A 24,624-nucleotide genomic window follows, 5' to 3' on the forward strand; every position below is an offset into this window, starting at 1 on the left:
CCGTCCCTCCTGGTTGCCGGGGCGCCACAGGTGAGGCCGCGAAGGGTCTGCTGGCCGCCGCGCTCGCGGGGGGGCTGCGTCCCGCAACCTCCGTGTCGTGAAACGGGGCGTTTGTGGGGGGCTGGTTCTGACAGCGTACGCCGGCGGGCACAGAGACGTGTTCTCTCGGGTAGTCGTTTATGTCAGGTTATTTTTATTAGAAAGTGGTTTCAAATTCAAGACAGAAAAGCTGGTAAAACGCCACTTCAGAACGCACTGGACTAAAGCGAATTCTGTTGATTTCATCAACAGACCAGAATAAGTGGGGTTTTTCTCTCAAAGAAAGGTGCCATAGAGGTAATTCTGCTACAGCCTTTGCAGCATAAACCGACACGCCAGTTCTGTCCAAAATCGTAACTTGTGCTACAGAAACAAATACGTTCTATTGGAAGCGGTTTGTGTTTTGGAGAACCCAGTGGCTGGAGCACCAACAGAAAGGAAGAAGATTGAAAAGCTTTATTACATTTTCTGTGAACAGCACCTGATGCTGTTAATCAGTAGCCTCCAAAGGCTGTAAAATACAGCATTTGAAGGCTTAATTTTTTTTTCAATACATATGAAATACATTTTGCTATAAAACTATCACTTTCAGTATGAAGAAAAGTGAAATATGAATCTTCATTGTAGAGATATTACAGGGCTGTGCTTCATCAGCTCCTGTGCAATCTCTATCAAAACTGACTAAGGCTTTGCTGTAACAAATGAAGCTCCCACCTAACTCAGTTACTTAGAAAAATTAGACAAGGGAAATGTGAACAGTGATGTTTAGAGATATAATAAGGGCATCAGCAATTTACATCTTTATGATTTAGAATTAACTGTTTGACAGGAGGAGAAGAAAACATGTGTGATGTGCTTTCAGAATTATCACCTCGAGGGATTTGATCTTTTGTCACTTTCTTCTGAAACAGGTACAAGGGACAGGACTAAATGGGTACTTCTGACAACTTATATGGCAGTTACTGTGTATCTGGTGCATACAGGCATTGGTGTTTATTGATGAAATCCGGGCATGCAACTCTGGAGTGTGAGCTGTATTTGAGGAAGTTTAGATAGTGGTTTGGATTTAGTTACCTTTGGAAAGCTTTCTTATTGGAGACATATGGTGTAGTTGCTTGGAAATGATTTTGTACTGCATACAAAGATCAAAGGTTTTGCACTTTCACGAGCTGAAATGAAAGAGCAGCAGCACAATAAACTGTGGGGGCTACATATCCAGTTTTGATAGCCATAACCCTGCCTGTGACATCTGAACTTTTAAAAAGGGCTGCTCAGGCTAGTCATTGGACATTGGAGTTGTTAACTAGCTGTGATCTAAAAGCAACAGGAAGGAATTCTTGACAGGGAAAGAACAGCTGTATCTTCCGTCCCTTAGTGAGTTAAAAGACTTTCAGTTACCAAGATGCAGAGAAAACTGCGAATATATTACGCACCTCACAACAGCAGACAACAGGAAACAACAGAAGAGGCTGTATCTCTGGATTCTGTTAAACACTAGTAGATGCATAATATATTGATTTCCAGCTTAAATTATACCAATAATTTAGAGAACTAAACCAGTAACTGATATTACTCTGTTCCTGATATGCAGTGTGAGTATCTCATATACCTAAATAGCAGCAAACCCTAGAGAATAAGCAGTAATTATGCTCAGAAAAATAAACACAATGTTCAGAGGAAGACAAAAAACCCCACTAAGCCAAAGCACTTCAGCAGAAAATGAGGTTGTTCAAGACTGAATTTATCAGAAGGTTTCTTTATACCACTCTTCCCTGTTTTCATAAGGCACTTAAATGTTTTTGTACTTCTGGGGGAGTGGTGGGGCTGGGGAAGCAACAGAAGTTCTGCAAGCTGCCTTTTTATTCAGTGCATCTGAAAAGCAGGAGTGGGCATCTTCCAACTTACTAAAGAAACAGTAAACAAAGAAGTAAATTCTAGTCCTATCAGTATGTTTTGGTGCTACAAAATTGAGGAATTAAACCCAATTACATGTAGATGTATTTTAAATACTGTCACTACACAAGGTGGAGTGTAACAGTAGGAAGTAGCTTTATTTGCAATAAATTTCTATCCCTGTAGGGCAGTAATCTTGGAACCTGAACCACTGGCTTCCCTATTGTGCTATTTTTAATGGTTTTCCTGGAAAGCTGTCTTGCTCTGAATGGCAAAAATGGCACTATACGTGGTTTTCTTCTTTTTGTCACTATTAGCTTGGTAGAAAACAACTCAGTTGTATACTATCCCATTATCTGTTTAGAGCAGAACCAGTGGTAGGGACAATCTCAAGTGTCTCTGGGATCCAGGAAAGTGCTTCGGCTATGTCAGTTGTCTGCTATGAGAAACTTAATTAGTTTCAGCTTGAGACCTTCATGGATTTGCTGCAAGCATCATTCTCCCATTTGAGCCTTAGGAGCAGACAGCAGGTTGGGGCCCTATTTCCTGGTCTGATGCTCGCAGAATAAGGTCCCAGGCCCTCCTTTTACGTGGCACCCATAGTAATCATCTGTGAACAGTGGTGCAAGCCCAACTCTTCTTTGGTGTATGATAGAGTGTCTCCCAGTCAGCTGGGTACTTTAAGCTAGGTCCAGAAGCTGCTCAGTCAGCAGTGCCTGCTGCATACTTGGCATTTAGTGCACAGCTGTCTCGGTGTCACAGTCTGTAGCTAAATGATTTGAAAAGAGAGCTCTATGTAAAAGACAGCAAGATGTGTCAATTAAATTGGATACATGGAACAGCAATGTTATTTCCAGTCCTGAAGTAACAGAAAAGTGATGGGAGTGTGAGTGTCTTTGGGAAGTGAGAGATAAATATGAGGGATGTCTATTCCACACAAATACGCGCACTAGAACGCACACATTTTCTGAAATCCCATTTCCTTCTGTTGCGTTTCAGTAATAAAGACCATGTGACTTGTAAATGCCTGAAGTCCTGTTGGACATCATGGACCATTTCAATGAGATGTGTAGTTTAGCTGAACTTTTCCCCATCCTGTATGGAACAACTATCAGAAATCTGAACTAGTGATCATCAGAGAGACAAAGCTGCTACACGGATATTGTTAGCAGAAAGCTGTTCTCTGAAATGGTGAATTATCTCGAGTAAGCTAAAAACTAAGAGATTCTGAGCCTTTGATGTAATTTATTTTCCCCTTCTGGGGACAACCTTTCTCCCTTCTAGGCTGTTGTAAAAGAAACATTCTCTTATGAATAAATATGACAAATAGAAAAATAAAAATATAGAAACAAACTCTGTAAACGCAAGCCCTGAGGTATTTCAAGCACACAGTGTAATTTCTATACCTGACATGCAATCTAAAGATGCCAGTAAGAAAATTTACTTTATGGCTCTGTAAAAATGTCCCATTTTTCTTTCCTGCCTTATACCCGCAAGAAAGGGTGAGAGGCTGAGGTAAGAGCCCCATGGAAGCTGTGATAGTCACAGAAGCAGAAACAGAGGATAGATATTAAAGTGCTGTGTGTCTTTCCCTGACCATTTTCACTCTTCAGTTGGCTTCCACAGGCCAGTTAGGTTCTACAGAGTATCTGACAAAGTGGCTGCTTTTCTGGATATAGGCTCCACTCCTGCACCAGCATATATACCATATAGAGTCTTGCAGGATAAAGGGACTTCTGAATAAAGATTTTAGTGGCTCCTCTTTTTTTTTTTTTTTTTTTCTTTTTTTTTTTTTGTGTGTGTGTCTGTGTCAGGCTAGCTTGGGAAGCTCAAGCACACTTTGCACTACAATTGCTCTCAAATGACTGTGTTATCTTGCCAGCTTCCCACCTCTTTCCCCCTCTTTCTTTAGCCTGGATGTCCTTGGACATGTTTCCTCCCCCAGAGCTTTCTGCATTTGCATGAAGGGTCCAGTCCTAAAAAAAAAAATAAATCCAGTCTCTGCATGACTGTGAAGTCAGTGGGCCTACTCACATGAATTAGTTTGCTGGAGCAGGCCCTTAGGCTTTTTTGTTTGTTTTATAAAGTCCAATTTTATGAATTCTATCCTGTTTGGGCTTTGGAAAGAACTGTTATGGAAGGGATCATAGGTCTTACTTTTAAAAATGGCATTTGTTTCTCTGCTAATTCTTGGCAAACAGAGGCTTAGTATGAAAGGGTTTCGAGCACTGTATACCTGTGGGTGTGTGTGCACTCTTGCATAGGGAGACTGTGGAAGAATATGCGTGCAAACATGCACACGCCACATACTCCATTGCACATACTTACCTAAACAAGGTACTGCATATACAGGTACCTGCTCATGTGCATATATATTTGTAAAGAGAGATATGCATGCGCTTACACAATGTCTATAGGTGTGTAAACTCTTAATTGCACATATACAAATATTAAAAATCAAATTAGTCTTAGATGCACCTTTGCTTTTTTCATTAAAAAGGACATTTTAAAAACCTTTTTGTTGACTTCGGTTTTACTGTAACTAGTACAATTCACCTGCTCACCTAATGGGATATTTTCCTCTCAGTATGTTAAAACACTAATTAAAATGCATTACAATTATTAAAGTGGGTAGAAGAGCACTTCTTGTAAAGCTTAGTCTGGAACTCCTGGGACATAGTTGTGCAGTGAACGTTTTAGATCATGTCTCTTGTGTTACGGATCGCACAGCACAGAACCATGCTGAATATCATGCCAAAGATCTAGAAGAGAAGGGATGCAATTTAGGGATCCATTTACAAAACAGTTATAAAATAGTCTGCATATGAGAACAATCTGAAGGTTCTTACAGCAGAGTAGCAAGTGACTGCTTCCATCTACAAACCCCAAGATATCAATTAACATAAAAGATTTCACTGATACTCTGTCCCACCCATGTTGCTTTGCTGTATTTTTGAGTATACCTTCATCTTTTACACAAATCACAGGATTGTTTAATCCCCTTTACCTGGTTTCTATTACATACATAAACCCTTCACCTCCTTTTAAGTGTCCACGTAAGTTCATGAATCTTCTGCTCTTCAGAGCAGCCAGAGGTGTATTTCTTTACTGATATTCTGGCTCCTCATGTTGTTTCAGACTGCTTCTGGTTTCTGAGTCTGAAGGAGGCAGCAGCACATGCCTGCCGGAAAATGCTTTCTGTTGAAGCCCATGTTTGACAGTGACCTCCCACTCCTGCCATATCCCTGCTGCCGGGTGACATCTATGGGTGACAGTGCTGTCACGGGGAGCGAACCTGGGAACGCAACAGTGCACACCTGGGGGGAAGAGGGACTGTGCGGACAGTTATCGGCGCTTTGATGATACAGTGCGATGAAACAGCTACCTGTAACTAGGTGCTGCCTGTTAGGGAAGGAAATGCTGTTCTGAAAACTATGCAGTTTAAAGCCTGTTCCTTTAACAAAATACATACCGATCACTGGATATGTGACCTAGAAAATCTATTTATAAATTATTCTTCACATTGTCAACGCTACAGTCAGCGTTTTCCTGGAAAGCCATTTCTATAGAAAGGGTAGGCACTCTATTCCTTATGAAATCTAAGGAATGGATCCCGAAAGGGCCTAAAGCATGTCTGCACTTGTTTTGGAATAATGAAATGCTGCTATGGCCTTTTGCTTTTCACTTTGGTTCACATGCACTCTTCTTTCCTACTATTACAACAAAGTAAGATTACCAATTAGATACTTCGGACCCTGTCTAAGGACACAAAATGAACTGGTAAGATGAAGTCATGCAAGCCTGCTTGTGTCAATGTAGTTAGTTCCCAGAGGGAGGACACACTGAAAGCAGTAAGCACAGCTGCACCTTTGAGGAATCTCACCAGTTGCTGCAAAACACCTTCCACAAAGCTTTGAGTAAGAGACAGGGTCCTGGGCTAAAATATAGATTTGAGAGTGAGAACATGGATTTACTCACTGTGATGCCAGCAATTGCAATTCCAACAATTCCAACTAAACGCAGATTAGCATCAATTACATTCTCGATTTCAACCAGGCAGTTCTATTAAAAAAAAAAAAAATTTTTACTCCTAGAAAAATATACTTCAACCAACTCTGTCAGCTGTTCTCAACAGATAAACAACAAATAAACATGAAAAATATTATTGCAGTCACTGTCCTGATTCTTGCATCTATGCCTTGTGTTTTGTTGGATGATTTTCACAGCATATTCCCTTTTCTAGTGACACGTCTGTATCCCTTGCCTGTACAGGCTGACACATACAAGTTATTTTCTTACAATCAGTTTTCCCTAAATTTAAAACCCTTTATATCATAGGCCATGCTAAATCAGTAACTTTGGCCCTTCAGATTGACATTGTAGTCAAAAGCAGATTCACATAAGACAGAAATAACAGTATCCTTAATACAAAGTTTCTAGTCAGGACTCTCCATGCATGATTAAGGCAGGTACTTGCCAAAATTCAGCTTTCATGGGGCTTTTCATCTAGGATTCCTATTTTGCTATGTCCTTCCCACTTTTCAGACGATGTAATATTGTCTCAGTTACCTGCTGCAATTGAGAGACACAGTTACCATGGGATACTACAGGAAGGCGTCAGAAATGAGGGCTAGGCATGTTCAATATGACCTCCAATTTATTTCTGCCTCCACTCTGCTCCATTTCATATGGAATTTTGTGCTAGAATCTGTAAGGTAAAAAGGAAGCTCTTCCTTTCTTACTAAACAATTGACATGAAATAGTGATTAGAACAACCAGAACAGAGGAAACTTGCCTTTGGCATTTGGATATTCTCTGGACAGGGTAATCCCATTTGTTGTTCCATATTATCTTTACCACAGCATTGAAACTAAATGAGAGAGAGAGAGATGACGAATCAAAGAAGGGAAACCACAGACCTGTTTCATACTGAAAGTGAGTTACTATTTTCATACTGAAAGTGAGATAATAAATAACTTAAAAAAAAGAAACAATAGAGATCAAGTCATAAATTGATTCCCTATATTAACTGCTACCTCTTGTAGAGTTCCAACTGTGTGGGCCAAAATTCTCAAAAATCAGTTTCAGTTGTCTGAAGCCATAGCACACAGACAAATTTGTATTAACAGCAACATCTAGAAGGGCTTTTTACACAGTATCTCATAACAAAGTGAACAAGTGGATTTTGGAAAAGTAGATCCCAGGCTCATGAGGAAAAAGGAGTTGTTAAAGGGAGAAAGCAGAAAGTTCAAATAGTGCACACACAGTTACGGGCAACACACAAAAGCTACAACAGAGAATGCCAGAATCTTTATTTCTGAAAAAAACATAGTGCTGGCTTTGGAGACAGTAATAAATCAAGAGTGTTTAAGAGGGTTTGTTTTTCCTGTTTGTCTCCCACAGAATGCTTGGAATTCCTCCTTGGGTCAGAAATAACAGCTATGGGAGAAGGACAAAAGGGCCTGAGGTTGTGAAATATTTGTTCTAAAGAATGTGGGAATGCTGTAGGGAGCAACAAAGCTTGGGCTTGATCTCTGTGGGAGGCAGTGTAGATACAGGATGGACACAAATAGGCCTCAGGAAGTCACAGGTTCTAGTTGTGGTTCACCCACTTTTTGGGTGGCCTGAACTGAGTCACACATGTGCTTTTGGTTCAGCCAGTGACCAGGATAATGGTTGGTCCTGAGACACAGATGACAGTTTTTTCTCTGACAGATGCAGAGAGGTTCAGACCTTTCTACCTCTCTCTGCATTTGTATTTATTAATGGATTTTAATATCCAAAAGGGCCATAATAGTCGTATCTTCTGCACAGCAAAGACCAGAAGCATCAGCTGACATTTAAAAGCCTGGCCATTTTCACTTTCAAAGGTGGGAATCCCTTGGGATCTGAAAACCAGAATTCTGACAGAGCCATCAGGAAACCGGGTTGTGAGCCTCTGGCTTTACTTTAACACTCAGTTCTATTCTTGCATACCTCAGTGGGAGACATTCTGAATTTTAAAAGTAATGTGACAGTGGAGTAGTAGTGCAAGGTATTAAAGTTCAGGAGGACTACTCACAGCTAAGTGGTAGTGATAGATAGTCCTGTTGACCTTCCCCCCCGGGTTTTTCATATAGTCATCATAAATGTCTTCATAGATTTTCTGGGATTCCTGTATTGCCTGCAGAAATGAGACTTTCCAAATGAGTGGCAAATAAGTCTTACCCTCAATCCAGTGCAGACTTGCAGCTTGTGTCATCAGCCTCCAGAACAGAAAATTATACCTGGTAAACCAAGGTATCATGGTTGGAAAGAAGGAGGTTTTGTGGCCTGATGACATTCAGAGGGACTCTGCATGGGTCAGAATGTATATATGCTCTATTCTGTGTTTTGGGTCAAAACTCTTAGTTGGAGTTCAGTGCTTGAATTTGTTTGCTCCTTTACCAAGCAGTATCCTCTTACCACATAGTTCTACCTGATGTTCCTTGTGGACATAAGATTGAACCACACCTACAGATTTTCTTAAATAGAGGGGGGAAAAAACTCCATCCCATTCTGGACTTGTGATGACACAAGCTCTCACTGACTCCAGATAAGGACGTCAGAGAGTCTTCCTGGGAAAAAAATCTTCTGGAAAGTTTTCCTATGCAAGAGCCAGACTGTAGGTCAGTCAGCAGCATTGAAATCCATAACTGTCTTATTATTACATTAGAAGTTGCTTGCTACTTACCACTTTCTTGCCTATAAAGGCAAATACTCCAGCAGTGACCTCAGCCGCAAATATCACCAACAAGCAAGCAAAGAACTGCAGAGGAAGAAGAGAATACTGTATTAATATACCTTGCACAATTCTGCTTTATGTGGACTGCCAGTCAGTCCCTCGTTCTTGCCCAAGGCTTAACAGCCCATACAGTAACTGAAAGAAAGCTGGTAAGCAGGGTCCATAACAAGGGTGTCAAGTCAGATTTCTTGTAATAGGGAAACAATGGTGGAAATGACAAAGATGTGGCTCAGATGGTAGTTCAGAAAAGACAGAAGGTAATTCCAGGCATATCACATGAGGCAAGCAATGGAACTTCTTCATGTATGTAAACTCTGCAGTAGCGTGGTGGCTAGATATGCTAGATTAGCCAGTAAATGGACATAAGACATTTCAGGTCTTGGACTGTAAAGATCTTTCCGCTAATGACACAAAGCATATGCTTTTGAACAATTTTCCTGTGCAGCCCAGGCCCTTGAAACCTTTTACTTACTGCTCCAAGTAAGCACTGAGACTCCCGCGCTGCTCCACAGCACCCAAAAAATCCAACTGTGGTCATGAGAGCCCCTGCTCCCACCAGTACATAGAGTCCTATGAAAAATCAGAATCAGACAAGAATTTTAAGAAAGTTTCACTTCTCAAAGTCTGCTACCTATTTTGTCAAAACCACACATTTGTAACAATGGTCTCTGGCTCTCACAAAGAACACCTGTTACACAGAAAAGTTTCTCTTGACACAAAAGGAGAGCAATGATCTCTTCAGAATTCTTAAAGAATCTCAGGATACAAATGAGAAGACTTCCACCTCCCTTGTTTCACGTCCCAAGGGTAGCTCAGTCCAGGAAGAAAATACACCATACCATCCAGAACCACCTTACAACTCTTCAGTGAGGAACGTAAGGCAAAAAAAATCCAACATTGCTAGAGGGCTTATTTCTGTGAAACTTGGGACTGGAAATGTGCTGTACTGCTGTGTAGGGGTGGGTCTTAAAAAAGCTACCTGGCAGCTATGCTCTGTCAGTTGCCTGGCAGTCCATAAAAAAAGGACATTTGAACATCTTCAGGAAAGGTATAGGCACTACGGTGTCACATTCCTCTGAAATCAGTACTTTGGCTGGGGATAAAGCTGACTGCTATTGGAAGGAAGAGGAGGATTGGGGGAACTCCTTGAAAGCTGTTGGAGGAAGCTGGTGAGAACTGTCAATGTTACGTTAATGGTTGGACTAGATGAGCTTCAAGGTCTTTTCCAACCTAGATGATTCTGTGAAGTGAAACAATGAATTTACACTCTGGCTAAATAATGAGTGGGAAGAACAGCTTGTGGGGGTGGGTTCTAAGCTCAGCAATAGTTCTGAGCTTGGTCACTGCAGAGAATGGAAGCTTCTCTACCGTTCAGTGATTTGGAGCATGGCATCTTCCTTTTATCATAAGTAGCTGCTTTACTGCCTGCTGGGCAGGCCTATTCCAGTGTCATTACTTTACATTTTTTCCTCCAACATACTGATGTGTCAGAATATGAGATATCGTCAGCTTTTAAAGGCTAATACCATCAGTACATTATGATCAGGAGACATGGAGAAGAGTTGCCTGAAAATGGATAGAATCCATCCATCCATCCATCCATCCATCCATCCATCCATCCATCCATCCATCCATCCATCCATCCATCCATCCATCCCTTCATGGGCAGTGTCAGTTCCCATCAGACAACAACAACTGTCTTTGTGCCTTGTCTCTGGGTACCATGTCAGTCAAAGTACAACAGGCTCAGTGCAGTGCCTTGTATTTCCAGTCTTTGTCTTGTGAGGGCAACGTGGAGGACGTGGCAGAAATCTGCCACGCCAATCCACTGCTAGACAAAACAGCTTCAATTCCCTCATGCCGTTGTGAGGGGACAGTGGAGCTACAGGCTGTGCGCACTAGAGGGCACAGTGAGCCTTGCTGCCAGCTTCGTCTGTGCAAACTTTTAACGAGAACTTCTCGCATTCTCAGTTAGCAATTTTAATATTTTAAAATCTGACCGTATCTTTAGGGTTAACAGAACTGCTGGCATTTACTGTTAGCAGGCCTTGTGTAACCTAGACTAGAAAGCCCTACAAATGAAAGTGCAATGATTCCTAGGAAAGTGAAAAAACAATCAGTATGCAGAGCATCTAGCTACCCTGCCACACAGATGCAGCCTGCTTGGAGAAGGCAGATTCCTGCCTGCTGTCCAGTCATCTGGCACATCATTGTATATCAGCCAGATATCTATAGCAGCTACTGTGATCCTTTTCCTCTCCTCCATTCTTCTTGCCCTGGTACCTTTCTTGTGCCAAGGATTGCTGTCATGGAGCACATTCTGCTAAATAGCAATAAAGCAATTATAATTAATATGGCTTTGCCACGTCTGATGCCAGATATGTGGGATTTGTTGCTGACTGTGCTGGTATTTCATATTCTGTATTTTCTAGATTTTTAACATTCAACATCTTGTGACTTACTAGGACTGTGCCTTCTTCAAGCTGATACTTACACACATATTCACAACACAGGGGCTTTTACTGAGGTAAGGATATACAAATATATATAATGGCTCAGGAGAGAAAGGTCAGCCCCTCATGGAAGGTGAATTGGAAGAGACAAAAAAACTCAGGTGCAGAACCTGCTGTTCAACTGCCAAACGCCAAAACTGCCATTTCCTGAGATCTCCATGGTAACAAATGGAGTGTAACTACAAAGATGTTTCCTGGGCCCTTTTCTGCACATCACTCCCTACCCAGTCCCTGTAATTATCAGACAATTTAGCAGAGAGATTTTGATTAAGAGGACTGGAAAGAAGTCTTCCTATTTCTTTTTGTTGCTTCCAGCTAGCAAAGACCAAAGCTCTCTGAGGCTCTTTGAGGGGTGAGACTACTTTCAAGTGTTTGGATTTGCTTTTGTCTGAGAAACAGACTTGACATTTCGGTTGCATGACTCACAGCTAAACCACTACCTCAGTCAGAACTTCCCTTTTAAGGCGTGTTACAGGAAGAACTCACACCACTCACTAAACAGAGCGGAGCTTGCTGTGTGTCTGGCCCCACAGCTGAGCCAGCCAAGGGCTTAAAACCACCTTCTTCCATCTTCTCTTCAGGAGGGTTCATTCCAGACTTTGTCCTTTCTCAGCTTGGGACTAGTAGTTGTCGATACTCAGAGAGCTATTTCTAGATGAAAAATGATGATGACACTTAAAAAAAAACTCTACAAAACTGAAGATGTTTTACCTTGTCTACTATATATACACACATGTAATCTTTCACACAGGAATGAGACACGTGAAGAATAGATTAAAAAAACCTCAAAGGGACCAGGTTACTTCTCAGCTTGCACAGTGAGGTGTCCTAGCACCCAGATCCAGGTGTGCTCAAACTGAAAGATGATTTCCAGGAAAGATTTCAAAGCAATAGATTTAGAAACATCCTAGATGGTGTAAGTATGTAAGACAGGGGGGTAGTATTTCTTTTCCTAGTGGGCTATACGCAGCAATGTAGGCATGATCACCTCAATTTTTTAACAGGAATAGACCTAAATTGAAAAGTGAGACCTCTAGAAAGGAAAGAAAAAGAGGAGGTTGACAGTGTATGGCACCCCTTAGAATCACAGCCTTACCTAGGGACATCGTGCACTGATAGTCATCAAGTTAGCCTAGTTAAGATCAGCAAAGCAGACAAATCCAGAAATTTAGTAGTATTAATGTCATACATTGCTATGCAATAGTATCGTGTCAGAAGTAACTAAGTTTCAATAAAGCCCGTTCCTTTCAAAAAAGCAGGATGGAAAGCAAAGCCTTAATCAGCTTCTATTCATAAGCGCTTCCATTGTAAAATACAAAGCCTTGGCAAGGCCTCCAATTTGGCATCTTCAGCGCAGCAGAGAAACACAAAAACCACTTAGTTTACAGTCACAAAATGGAACACTTTTGGTAGTTAGAAACTGACACAAAAAAGTTCACCACAAACCTCAGCGTGGCAAAAAGAAGCATGCAAGTCAGGTCAAGGTAGAGCACTTGTTTTGGCAAGTGAAAAATTTTGAGAAAACTGTCTAGCTGTGGCTTTTTGTGCAGCACAAGTGAAAAAGTACAAGGTAGAAAGGAAGTAAATGGTTGTGGTCTGGGTGAAATTTTTCCTCGTACCTTTTCTTGCTTCTTTTCATTTCCTGATTCCTAATTTTGTTGCTTTGTTCTGTGTCTGCTAATGAAGAGGAGAGTTTGACAGCTAAGTAGTCTCTTGAGTTTGTTGGCAGCACATGGCCCACACAGGAGCAGACAGTGGATGAAGAGAGATTACTGAGAACAGGCACACTGCTATGGCATTAAGGACGGCAAACGCTGGACTTAATGGCAGAAACCTGCCATCTACGTGACTGCCCACAATTCAGGAATATTTATTGCACCTGCATGCAGGATCCACAAAGTAAGTAACTCTCAGTCCCAGAATGCAAAGGGATTGAAAATTAATTCCAAGAAAATTAAAAGCCATGTGCAAAACACAACAGAAAAAATTGGTTGATCTGAGCAGATACAGCCAGGACACCAATGACTGTGAGGTGTACTGGAGTAAATACGGGCTTTTATGTAAACACGTGAGAATGAAAGAAGTGTCATAGGATTGGGGTGGTTTTTTTGGACAGAGCCTATTCTCTTGACCTTTTTTGTGGGGAAATATTGAGGTTTTGTGGTGGTTGGTTGCCCTTTTTTTTTTTTTCTTTAGCTGTGCTAACACACACAAACACAGAGATTTTTATAAGCTGTGAAGAGAAACTACTTCTACTTTTAGCAGTAACTCAAGTGAGGGAACACCTAAGAGCAAATTGATTTCTTTTCTGGCTAAAAAATAGAGAGTGTAAGGGTGGGAAGCCCATACTTCAGCCATTGTTGCATTTTGCAAAGAACAAATTTGGAAAGCAGTAAAGCAGCACCTTTTCTGTATACTTGATTTTTTGATTCATCCCACAGGGAAAATCATTATTTCTTGAAAGGAAAATGTCAAATGGGGGTATTCTGCGTGAGAATTCCAACAGGAGGGATTCCCATTTTGTACCAGACTCTGCTTTGTAATTACAAGGGGAATTTAAAAGTTACCTGACAATCTCAGAGCAACCTATGGCTCCCAGTAATGAAGAATGGCAAATAAAAAAACCCCCAAACCTCAGTAGGGGTCTCTGGATTGGCATCTATGTTCATGGCACAGAGTTCTTCCATAACATACTGTTTCCTCTGCGTATGAGTACATACACCCTACTAGAGCTGTGCTTGGAGACAGCAGACCTGCAAGTGTGAAGAAGCACCTCAGGAAGGGTAAAGGGTCTTCTGTGTGTCATTTCTGGATAGGCAAAACTGTTGGGATTAGCAGTGAATACAGAATTTCATCATTTTAGACTAGGCAAAAGAGAAGGATGGAATTTTGTATCTGATGACAGAAATATGTCTTTATGTGTATCAAGAGTGAGGGAGGGATCAGCCCCATTTTTAGAAAAATGAGTGAAATCTGCAAGATATGTGTTCTTTGTTCCTCAGAGCAATTAAAGACCGCTCTCAAGGTAACATGCAAATCTATGTATAACTAATCTGCAAGGAAATGCCACCAGTTCTTTAGTCTGTCACATGGCACTTTGAAAGAGCAATAACTGTGTCCTTAGAATCAGAGTCCCTCTATGCTCCCGTTGCAAAGAACCACGTGATAGGCAGAAGGGCATACCACTGATGTTTTATGGACAGAAAGGAAATATTACAACACAGATCAGGCAGGTAGGAGCCTGCTGATGTGAACGTTACAACCATTCTTATTTCAGGCAACGCATGAACCATCACCACCACCACCAGATACACTCTGATGACCGCCTATAGCCTGGTAGAAATCTAATTTCAGAGTCTGGAATAGAACACACTCCCAGAGTTGGTTTTTGTTTGGTTGTTTTGGGTTTGTTTTTTTTTCCTCAAATCTTATGGAGGGCTTTGAGATATGAACCCCTGTATAGAGACTACTGCAAAGAGCAGGAGCAGACAAACATACACTGTCTCTCTGTCTGGCTTTATTTCACATGGGTTTCTTGTTTACCTGGCTGCTATGGTCACTTTCCATTTTAAATAATTCTACTCATTCTTTTTTGGGCCGAGTAAGTAACACTGAACAAACAGCCAACTGTTCGTGCTCCACTGAGAAAACAAGAAGCTCTGTTTTTTGTATAAGGGATCCAGAGGCAGTGATGAGAGGAGTCCTAGAACCCAGACATGACTTGAAGAAATTTCCCTGAGTCTGTATGTGCATTACAGTCTGGGAGGCAGATGTGCTCCTCCACAGAAGGACTGAGGCTCTCAAGCCCACAGTAGAGCTCCAAGGAACCTGTAGTGCAAATGCACTATTGGAAAAGATGAGAAACACATATGGGAGTTGGAAATAACAGGCCGGACAGGGATAGCTCTGTGTGTTGCACATGGGAGCAGAGTCAGTTTCTGAAACAGGCTTGTTACTAGAGATTGCCATTTTTGTGTGAATAGATTTTTAGTATATGCATCTATAAAATACATTTACACAACTGGAGAAGAGAGGCAGAGTCGTCTGAAAGAAGATGAATTTCTGGAGAATTGGAAAATACCCTTATTTTGAGCATAATGCACAGACATAATTACGAGTCTTGGATGAATTTAACAGGGATTTTGTGGTTAGTCTTCCTGGAACCACAAAAACATTACAGTTACCAGCCAGTTTGTAGGCTTATGCTGCCACACAGATCCTCTGAATTTCAATTTAAAAGCAACCTCACTGTAATGTAACATCCTGGTCCACTGCCTTCCCCTTCCCACAGAATACCAGCACCTGTTACATGTCTTGCTCACATGCATCTCCCAACCCTAAATGCTTACGTCTACCTCCTCAGTAGTCTCCAGTGCCTCTGTCAATACCTACTTCACCCTGTACCAAACTTCACTGAAGTCAGATGTAATCAGCATACCTGTATTGGGTGGATCTGTGCTATCGTGGTTGAACTTCACAGAATCCTGTGGCAGTGCATTCTACGATTTAATGATATGAATAGTGTGAAAAACTTCCTAATATGGAAGTTTTCATAGTACATTGTATGATAATAATAACGTTGTCAAACTTCTTAGTACTTTTTCTAGTTTTATTGCATCCTTTTTGACCAGAACCACATATAGCATTCAAGACACTGAGTGCATTGGAAATTTACACAATGATATTAAAATTTTTCAGTTGGATTCTAATTTCCGTTCTTAATAATTCCTCATATTGATATGCCTTTCTGACTGCAACTGAGCAAGGCACTTTTGTCAAGAGCAACTGACAGTCAGTCTATGATCATGTTCCTGTGTAGTTATAGCTAATTTAAAGTCTGTCAGTGTTTATACTGCTTAGGTTACCATCTTAGGTTATCTCTTACCACTTGCATCACTTTCCTTTATTGATACTGTATTTTATCTGCCTTTTTAATACTCAGTCATTTGGTATTCTGAACTCCTCTAATAATTCTCTGCAATTCTCTCTAGGTTAGGACACCCTGAATAATCCTGTATGAATGCATACATTTCCACAAAAATTATACACTTCTAATGCTTAAATGCATAGGCTCCAAGACAGCCAAAACAGAAAACAGAGTATGGCTGTAACGAATTCACAGAAATCTGCAACCCCCACAGTAGCAAAATTTAGGACTCTGCAAATAGCTGTCTTTACCCACCCAGTGCAGACAGAGTAGTGCTGGAACAAAACAAGCCAACTCAACCAAAACCCTCTCTGTAGTTGTTTTTGAAGTGACACACCCCAAAAAGGTGCTAAGGGCTTTTTTACTGAGGTGTTATTTTTTTCCAGCAGACAAAATGCTTTCCTCTTTGGCTTCATAGTGGACAGTCCCACTGTATTTCCATCTCTGTCCAAATGAAACAACACAGGCCATTTCCTTTGAGATACAATGGGTTATATTGGTTTGGTTCTTTTACTAGAAGCCACTTTAGAGACTGGCATCTAAAGCAGAGTTAGTCCTTTTAAAGAGAGTATGTGTGAAGAACAAAGCATGTAACTGAAAAAAGCCTGAGCATTCCTGGAGTTTAGTGTGCTGCTACAGTAAAAGGAAACATCTTGACGTCTTTTTACTTCATGCAGGACAGGTTTATCCTCAGTCACCTAGGTTCACTTGCTACAGGTGGGTGTTTCTGGAAATGTAGAAGTGTTGAGCTTGTGGTAGCGGGCTCTGGTCTGTGCACGGGCAGTCTGACCAGAATCAGTTACAACTGCTTGATTGCTCTCTGAGGTGGGCTGAGGGAGGCCTTGTGCACTCAGTGAGCGGTACTGTCAGAGTTCAGCATTCACAGCAGTGCGACCAGTGTGCGGGCACCAGGGTGACTTGCAGCTGCCTAGAGGAAGGAGAAGAGGGTGCGTCAAAGAAGGAAGTGGCGTAACTGTCTTTTCAACTGTTGCTGTGTGGAGCTGACTAGCTTCTAGAGAGCTACAGGCAGAGAGAGCAGGGTGGGAGAAAGGTTTACCCAGGAGGACAGTTTAACAGCCAAAAACCATAAAGTGCATTTCATGCTTAAGTGATTAATTAAAAAAACAAAACAAAACAAAAAGCCTCCTGAATCCAGCATATCGTAAATATAAAACAGCCAACCTGAGGTAGATGGACAGATTATTCCCATTAGGCTTAATTAGCTCATGTTGTCAGCATTCTAGCTTTGTGGTGGCCTTGCCTTTATTCTGCCAGGCAGGATACTGACTTTTAGGAACTGATGCTAAGTTTTATGATTCAGTACAGAGACTGAGGACTTTTGAACAACTTTCATTTTGAGTAAGGGGTTTTTTAGGGGGTGGTAGTGGTGGTGTCATATTTTTAAGCAGATTTTCAGCGCAGCAGCTTTCATTTTCCACTTTAGGGCCACTATCAGCCTTTTCTAAAACCACTCTTCCTCAACTGCAGAAGAGACCTGCACACAAGGTGATAGGCAGAAAGGCAGGTTCATTGCTTAAGTCTTAAGTACAGACTAAGCCTCTCCAGTACACATGGCAGAACCATTTGATGTTGCTCTTGTGGTATTGCATCTCTACACAGAGGCTACTTTGCCAAGAGGTATCATTTTAAATGCTGATAGAGTTTGAGAGGCTATGGATTTTGGAGAGAAAATACTGTTGACTAGAAGTATAGTGCTTGGCTCCAAAATACATGAATAGCACTATAAAAAAATGAGGCACAGGAGCGGAGAATTGCAGTTTACATGGATCTAACTGGCTGGCCAACTCCTGTTTGTATGGGCACCCACTACTATGGAGAAAAACTACTAATATCCTTCAACTCCAGACATGACTTCATATACTAAAGCATGCACCAACTAACTGTACCTTTCAAAGCCAGAATGATCACTCATGCTCTCACAGACCCCAAGAAAAAGCCACAGCCATCCTGAAACCTCTGTCCACAACTGGTTTGGCCCTGATGAGTCCCTGAACCACAGACTGAATCACAGAGCTGGAGCAAAGGGAACATAACATAGCAGAAAGTGTGTGAGCTCTGCGCAGGAGAAGCAATGCTTCAGTGCTGCCAGTTATGAGAAAGCGTCATCCAGATTGATTCATTCACATTCATCAGTTTTTGTTACCACTCCTGATGGGACTTGTTGAGTACACACACTTCATTTTTATTGCTACTGGCAGTGATGTGATCCTCTGCACTTCATTTATTAGTGATACAGAGAGTTTGTCCCTCCATGTTGCCCAAGGAACCTGAACAGATTTTCCTCTTCAGCCACCAAAAGCAGAGGGGAGAGTAGGTGTCTTGAACTGACTTTTAAAAAGTCTCTGTGTTAGTTTTCACTTCACAAATGCTCAGCCTGCACTCAGCAGGCACTGTGCATTCACTTCTGTGCTTTAGATATTTTTAAATTTAAGAACAGCACTGCTACAAAGGATTAATTAAGGACCAATTAATTGTGAGACAGCAACGCTGACATCTTGGGTTCACACAAGCATCTCTTTTCCTTCTGATTGTTACAGACTTTCCTGCCCAGTAAAATGCTCACCGGGGTCTTGGTACAGGAGTTTCAAGAAGGATGAGCAATCCTAGGGAATTCCCTTTATTCTACAGAGCTTTTCTCCATTTGGTCAGTATAGTGTCACAGACAAATCAGATAAAAGAGGTAACTGCCCAGCTATTGACCTTTGCTAAAATTATCTTTTTTTTTTCTTTCTTTTTTTTTTCTCTCTCAAGTACACCTAAGAGAGGAATAAATGAAATCCACCAGAGATGAACTGAAATATAACAGGAAATCTACAGTTTTGCCTCACAACTTGAAGCACAGGCACAAAAAATGTACTATGAGATGGAGAAACATAAAAACGTTGTCATGCCTGTCACTGCATTGGGAACTCCAAGAGTTGGAGAGCTGCAGAGAGAATGTCCAATTTTAGGAGGCTGCTCCAGTGTAAGATATATCTGGTACAGTGGACAGAGACTGTATGGATCAGAGTTCCAATTCCAACCTTTTATGTTGTAGGTTAAAAATCTGCAAGCTGGGAATATAGATCACTGAACACAAAACCACAAGCAACAGAAAACTAAGAACACCTATGTGTTTGACCTCAGCACTGCTGCCTGTAAGTTGTTCTCAAACCAACAGAAACATTTCAGAGGCTGGAAAGGATGAACAGGCCTGGTTGCCAAGACATGGCCCGAACTATTCAAGGGGGCAGAAAAGACAGCTGGTCTGCTGGTAAAGAACAAGGCTATTTAAGGAGACTCATTCTGGCCTAATGGAAAATGCAAGGATATAATTATCAATTATTTTAAACTAAAACAACATTTTAGATCTAGGAAAAAAAACATCACAAGGAAGCACAAGAGAGAAGATGGTTAGATTCAGCTGGCAGCTCAATACAGGTATAAAAAAGAGCAGAATGTGCTGCTCTTTAGAAGCAAGAAAACGAGATGTTTTCCACTAGATTATGATTCCGGACAGTGCTTCAACCTACAAAGCAAACTCTGAATGCAGCTGTACTGTTCCAAGCACTGACACAAAGCCGATCTGATCACAGGGGCTTGGGTTATCACAAGACAGTCACAAAAGCGGTCAGTGGAACAGAGCTAAAGAAATTATTTTTAAATATATGGCCATATGTTTGTATCTCCAAGTCATACTGATCATGTGCTTTCTCTTTCATCCCTCTGGGCAGCTGCTCCTTGTGTGCTGCACAGCGTTCCATATTAAGAATTCCTATGCAAAATTCTGGCTGTCACCCAGAATGCGTGTTACAGAGCAAACACACAAAGCCAGATAAACAACACTATGAGTCTCTGTGGGAAGGGCCCAATATACCGCTGTTAAAGGGGACTTAGAGCTGAAATCTCCTAGAGAGGTAAAGCTCTTGAGCAACCACCATTGTACCACTGCCTTAGTCACAGATTGTTAACAGCCTCAGATGTCTGAATGGCTGTTCCATCAGATGCTCAGAAGTCAAAACAGCTTTTAACAGGATTTGTAATGAGGGAGGGCAGTAGAAAATTTTTTGGTTTTAGCAGGAATGCTCCTTCAGAGCATAATACCTATTACAAAAAAGGGCCAAAACTTTGCTTTAGAATTCAGTCAGAAATACAAGTTTTAAAAGAATTCTCAACATGTTTACGTCCTGTTCCTTAGCACTTCCTCTGCTAGCAGTTACATATTACAGCATACAGCTCTATAAATACGTGTGACAGCCCAATGGTTGAACATCACGGTATATGATGAAACTTTTACAAGAACATTCCCCAGGACTTCCCAAAATGAACAACTCTAAACAGTTTTTGTAATTTCTATGCAGGACTGAAGCAGATTAAATCTTTTAGAGGTTTAAATACTGCACCAAAGAACATCTTGTTTATAGTGTTACAGTCTGCACTGCAAAGCTGTGAAATGACTGTGGTGCTTATTCACATCACAGGATGTATTTTACTTTCCGGCTTCTAACAAACCACCAGATTTACTTGATTTTGAAGGCCAGAACATTCTTCTGTCTTGTTGAATCTCCTGGTTCAAACATCAGCGGATGAGGCAGGGAGGAGTTCCAAGATACAGCGCAGGATATTCAGCAGGTATAAACTGGATGTGGAAATGAAGTTGGTGATCTAATATGCTGCTGACATAGCAGCTCAGGTGTAAGAGAAAAAGTAAATCATACTTCCTGGCTCTCTGTGTCAGTGGAGGTGCTATAGGGTATTTAACTCTCAGGTCCCAATCAAATATTCACCTGAATGGTTTTATTCAGCCTCAAAAACTCCCACAGACACTTGGCTGGGCATAACATTTTACCTATCAATTCCCACAGTACTATGTAGTCAGCTCTGTGCCTCTAGCCTGGTTGCATACACTGAAGAAGCTTGGGGTTAGGACTCTGGTGTATCAGAGTCAAGGTCTCCACTAGAGAATTGGGGTATTTAAAGTAACTGCACAGCCCAGGCAATATTCCTGTGATGGGTAACTGCTACAGGACATCTCCATTCCTGGCCACCCTGCCAGAATGGCTTGATGGACAAAGCAGGACTGGGTATTCATTCAAACTTGGCATTTGTAGATGCCAAAAATGTCTGCACCAATTGGATTTTATTGAGTCCATGCCCAGGGGTGATATATTAAAAAACAAAAAATCTGACTCTTCTGGTGTAAAGGCACATTACAATTACCAATGGATAGAGAGATAGAGAGATGCAGTTGCTAGCAGTCCTAGACAGCTGTTATTTAAGGATGTCTGTAGATACATAACACAGGCCTTTCCAGAAAACCCAACTGGAAATCCTAGGGAGAAAAAAAAATTATCTTAAATGCCTAAAATTAGATATGACCAATACCAATTGTGTCAGCTTGGGAAACTAGTTGATTCCTGCCTAGGTTGGACAAACAGTTCTTGAGATGACTAAACCCTGCAGTTTTACTTTTCAGCTGTGGAAGGATTTGCTCTGATACTTAAAGTCACACTGAGGGTTTCTGTGTGCAGACACAGGGAGAACTGGTGAGCAAAAGTTTTACCGCTGCACATTCAGAAGTGACACTGTTGTTTTGTTGGCTAGCAGCTGCACAGAAAATTCTGGAAGGCTATAGTGGTGGTGAGCCCCATGTTTCAGGAGTCTCTGACCTGTCTCAACTTCTGTTCTGACAGTATTGGCACAATTCACTTAGGGTACGTGAGGATTGGATAAAATCTAAGAGAAAAGTTCAGTTAGGCCTAAGGAAGCTGACGCCAAGCAGAGAAAGTGTGAAAGCCGTCATGCACATGACACACAGCACCAGAATGTCCAGTTTTGTGTAGTTCAGCCCAGAAACTGTTGGCCTTCATTTAATTCAGTGCATAAGGTGTGTCACATGCCGCAGGATGAAACCAACGCTAAAGGCTACTGTCATCACAGGCACTTTAACTTACCCATGAAGAAGTACTCTGGAGACTTTTTGTCTGAAGCAAAGTCTGCCATAACCCCACCAAACCGCAGCCATAGACCAAAGGCAATGACAGCCAATCCAGCCAGCTGGAAGATAAACAGACCGGTCAATACTTTAGTAACAATTGGCTGGAGAGCATCAAAAAGGTGTCACTGGCACTCTATGCTTTCTTGAAATCCCACAGCTCAGGACTGCAGTGTCAGGAAATTCAAGAAGCACTTGTCAGTGTCGGGTAACAATGAGTTCCTGTTATAGTGCAATGTCTTTCTTCCAGCTCTGCAGTGTAGTCTTGCTTCTGAACTTAGTAGTGACTTTCAAACCTCATCAATAAGCTTATTTAGTCATCAAAATTTTGCCTGAATTGCAATGGGTAATGGAGTGGGGTGGGGGGGGTTGTGGAGAGGGAGTGTCCATGAGGAACACTGCCCTCCTCCCTCCAAACCGTGCTGTGGTCAGGCAGTATGCAGGAGGCCACTCAGGGCCTGAGTCTGGACACGAGATGCTGTTACTGTAGGTGAGGCACCTCACGGAGAAGTGCTGTGTGACCAGGAGTTAAGCCCTGCTGACGTGACAGACACCAAATTTTTTTTTCAACTGTCATAGCTGTTTTAGGGTTTAAATAACAGCCTTTTGGGCTGAAAGGTGCCCCCTTCCCCTGTATGTATCACAGGTCCATCTCCGGTGTCACAGGATATATGATGCTGTAGAAAGACCAGCTGGACCTCTAAATCATCGTACCAAACTACAGGAGACTATCTGCCATTTCAGTATTGCTGCTGCTGCTGCCCAGTTGTAAGAAGGGTTCTGTTAGAGGATTACCAGAAAGAGAGGCTTGTATTCTTAGGGACGTGCTGAAGTTAAGTGTGTTTGGACCAATTATGACAGGGCATTTTTCTGTAAATCACCATGGGACCCCCCTATCAGAACTAGGAGGTAGAAGAATTATTACAGTGTAAAATATCTTGAGTCACAGAAATGATTAACAAACAAGTGATGGATGCTGTCAAATGCAAGGAAAAATTCCCTTTCATGTGAACAAGACTAGATGAAAAAGAAGTGTCAAGGCATGTTGTTTTGAGGGGAAAGATCTATAGACAGATAGGCTATGGACAGACCCACCACATGCCAGCCATAAGCCTACAGGTAGTGATGTGTGTCCTGGCAGACAGCTTCAGCATCCTGCAGGACCAGGCACAGTGCTCTGCTGCTGCTCTGATGGAGGCCCTGAGCCTGGGTCTGCAGCAACTGCACAACCTGAACGAGGTTCACAAAACTCCTGCTGCTTACCATATCCTTGGCAGCCTGTCGTGGTGCTTTTTAAATCTGTCCTGCATTGCCTGGCACTTGGTTCATCTGGCATAGCTACAGCAAGCAAAGAAAGCAGGCAAGGATATGGCTGAAGAGCTTGGGATCACAGCTTTCGCACTGAAGTGTCACAGCAGAGTGTGAGAGTCTCCTGCCACCCTGGTCGTCTGAGCCTCCAGGCTTGCAGGTGTGGGCTCTGCTTTTGGACTGCCAGAGCGCAGCAGGAGCCCCCTCCTGCCAGTCCAGGCTTCTCTGGTAGTTTGGATGTGTCTGAAATGAATGTCCCCAGTCCAGCTGAGGAGATGGTTTCTTCCGTCTCAGTGAAAAGGCAGATAACAAAACACAGCAATTGTCACTTTTGTGAAACAACATAACGCAAAGCTTTGTCCTTCTACTGACTCGCAGCTGCAGCTGGGCAACATCACTCTGCTCCTACAGCTCAAGCACAGCAGCACTGTGTGCCCGGAGCTCACAGTGCTGTCACCAAGAGGCAAAAGCATTTGGTTTAACTGTGTCTCAAGCATAAACGAGACAAAAGCCCAAAACTGGTTGCTCCAGAGATACTGAACAGGATTATTTTGTGACTTCTTGTAAAAAAACAGTGAATCGAAAATAAAAAGATATTCAAGAAGATAACACTGCTAATTGTTTTCCAGTCTGAAAAAATGGAAAGTTGCTCTCTGTGTGTGTGTGTGAGGGGGAGAACACAGCATGAGGGAAAGTGAAGGAAAAAAGAAATCCTGAATTCAGTTGTGCTATGGAGCTGTGAGACTATTGGAAACGTGCGATGAGGGGAGAATGGGCATAGCGTTCTCTAAATCTCCTGAGGGTTCTGCAGTAGACACTGTTCGTTGCCACATAAAGTAGCTTTCAGCAAAGTGCATGCAGTAGGATGCAAGGGCCTCCTCTTAGGATGAACTTGTCAAAGTAGCACCTGTTGGCTCATTCTGTGAAGTGACATTATTAAAAAGCATCATGACGCTGTGAAGAAGCGTTCTGCGGCCGTGCGCTGCAGCCTCCTCTCTGAACTGTGCTTGTCGGGGAAATGGTTACTGCCCTAAGCCGTCAGTTAGAAAGATGCTGTGTCTTTTTCAGCAGCTTCTGTCAAGTGGGTGTTTTCCCGCGTCTTCACAGAAGCGAGTAAAAGCCGGGAGCGCTGGCAGGGTGAGCCCGGCCTGCCCCGCCGCGCCCCTGCCAAAGCTCGGCCCCGCCG

General features: G+C 42.1%; 1 protein-coding gene across 2 annotated transcripts in view; it reads right to left on the reverse strand.

The window, feature by feature from the left end:
• Positions 1-69: 69 nt before the first annotated feature.
• Positions 70-24,624, reverse strand: part of TSPAN2 (tetraspanin 2) — a 25,727-nt gene continuing 1,172 nt past the window's right edge. Inside the window, exons 1-8 of one of the 2 annotated variants that reach the window (XM_026864294.1) lie at positions 23,394-24,046; positions 22,090-22,192; positions 9,168-9,265; positions 8,645-8,719; positions 7,994-8,095; positions 6,728-6,802; positions 5,911-5,994; positions 70-4,694 (exon numbers count right to left, since the gene is read on the reverse strand). In XM_026864294.1, the coding sequence (XP_026720095.1) occupies positions 4,629-4,694; positions 5,911-5,994; positions 6,728-6,802; positions 7,994-8,095; positions 8,645-8,719; positions 9,168-9,265; positions 22,090-22,192; positions 23,394-23,396 (606 nt within the window). In that variant the 5' untranslated portion in view covers positions 23,397-24,046 and the 3' untranslated portion in view covers positions 70-4,628. Of the gene's footprint in view, positions 4,695-5,910; positions 5,995-6,727; positions 6,803-7,993; positions 8,096-8,644; positions 8,720-9,167; positions 9,266-22,089; positions 22,193-23,393; positions 24,047-24,624 lie in introns of those variants that run through there. The other variant, XM_026864295.1, reaches the window with a different exon arrangement.

This window comes from Athene cunicularia, assembly GCF_003259725.1.
Source record: "Athene cunicularia isolate RWA chromosome 26 unlocalized genomic scaffold, athCun1 chr26_part1, whole genome shotgun sequence".
Lineage (NCBI taxonomy): Eukaryota > Metazoa > Chordata > Aves > Strigiformes > Strigidae > Athene > Athene cunicularia.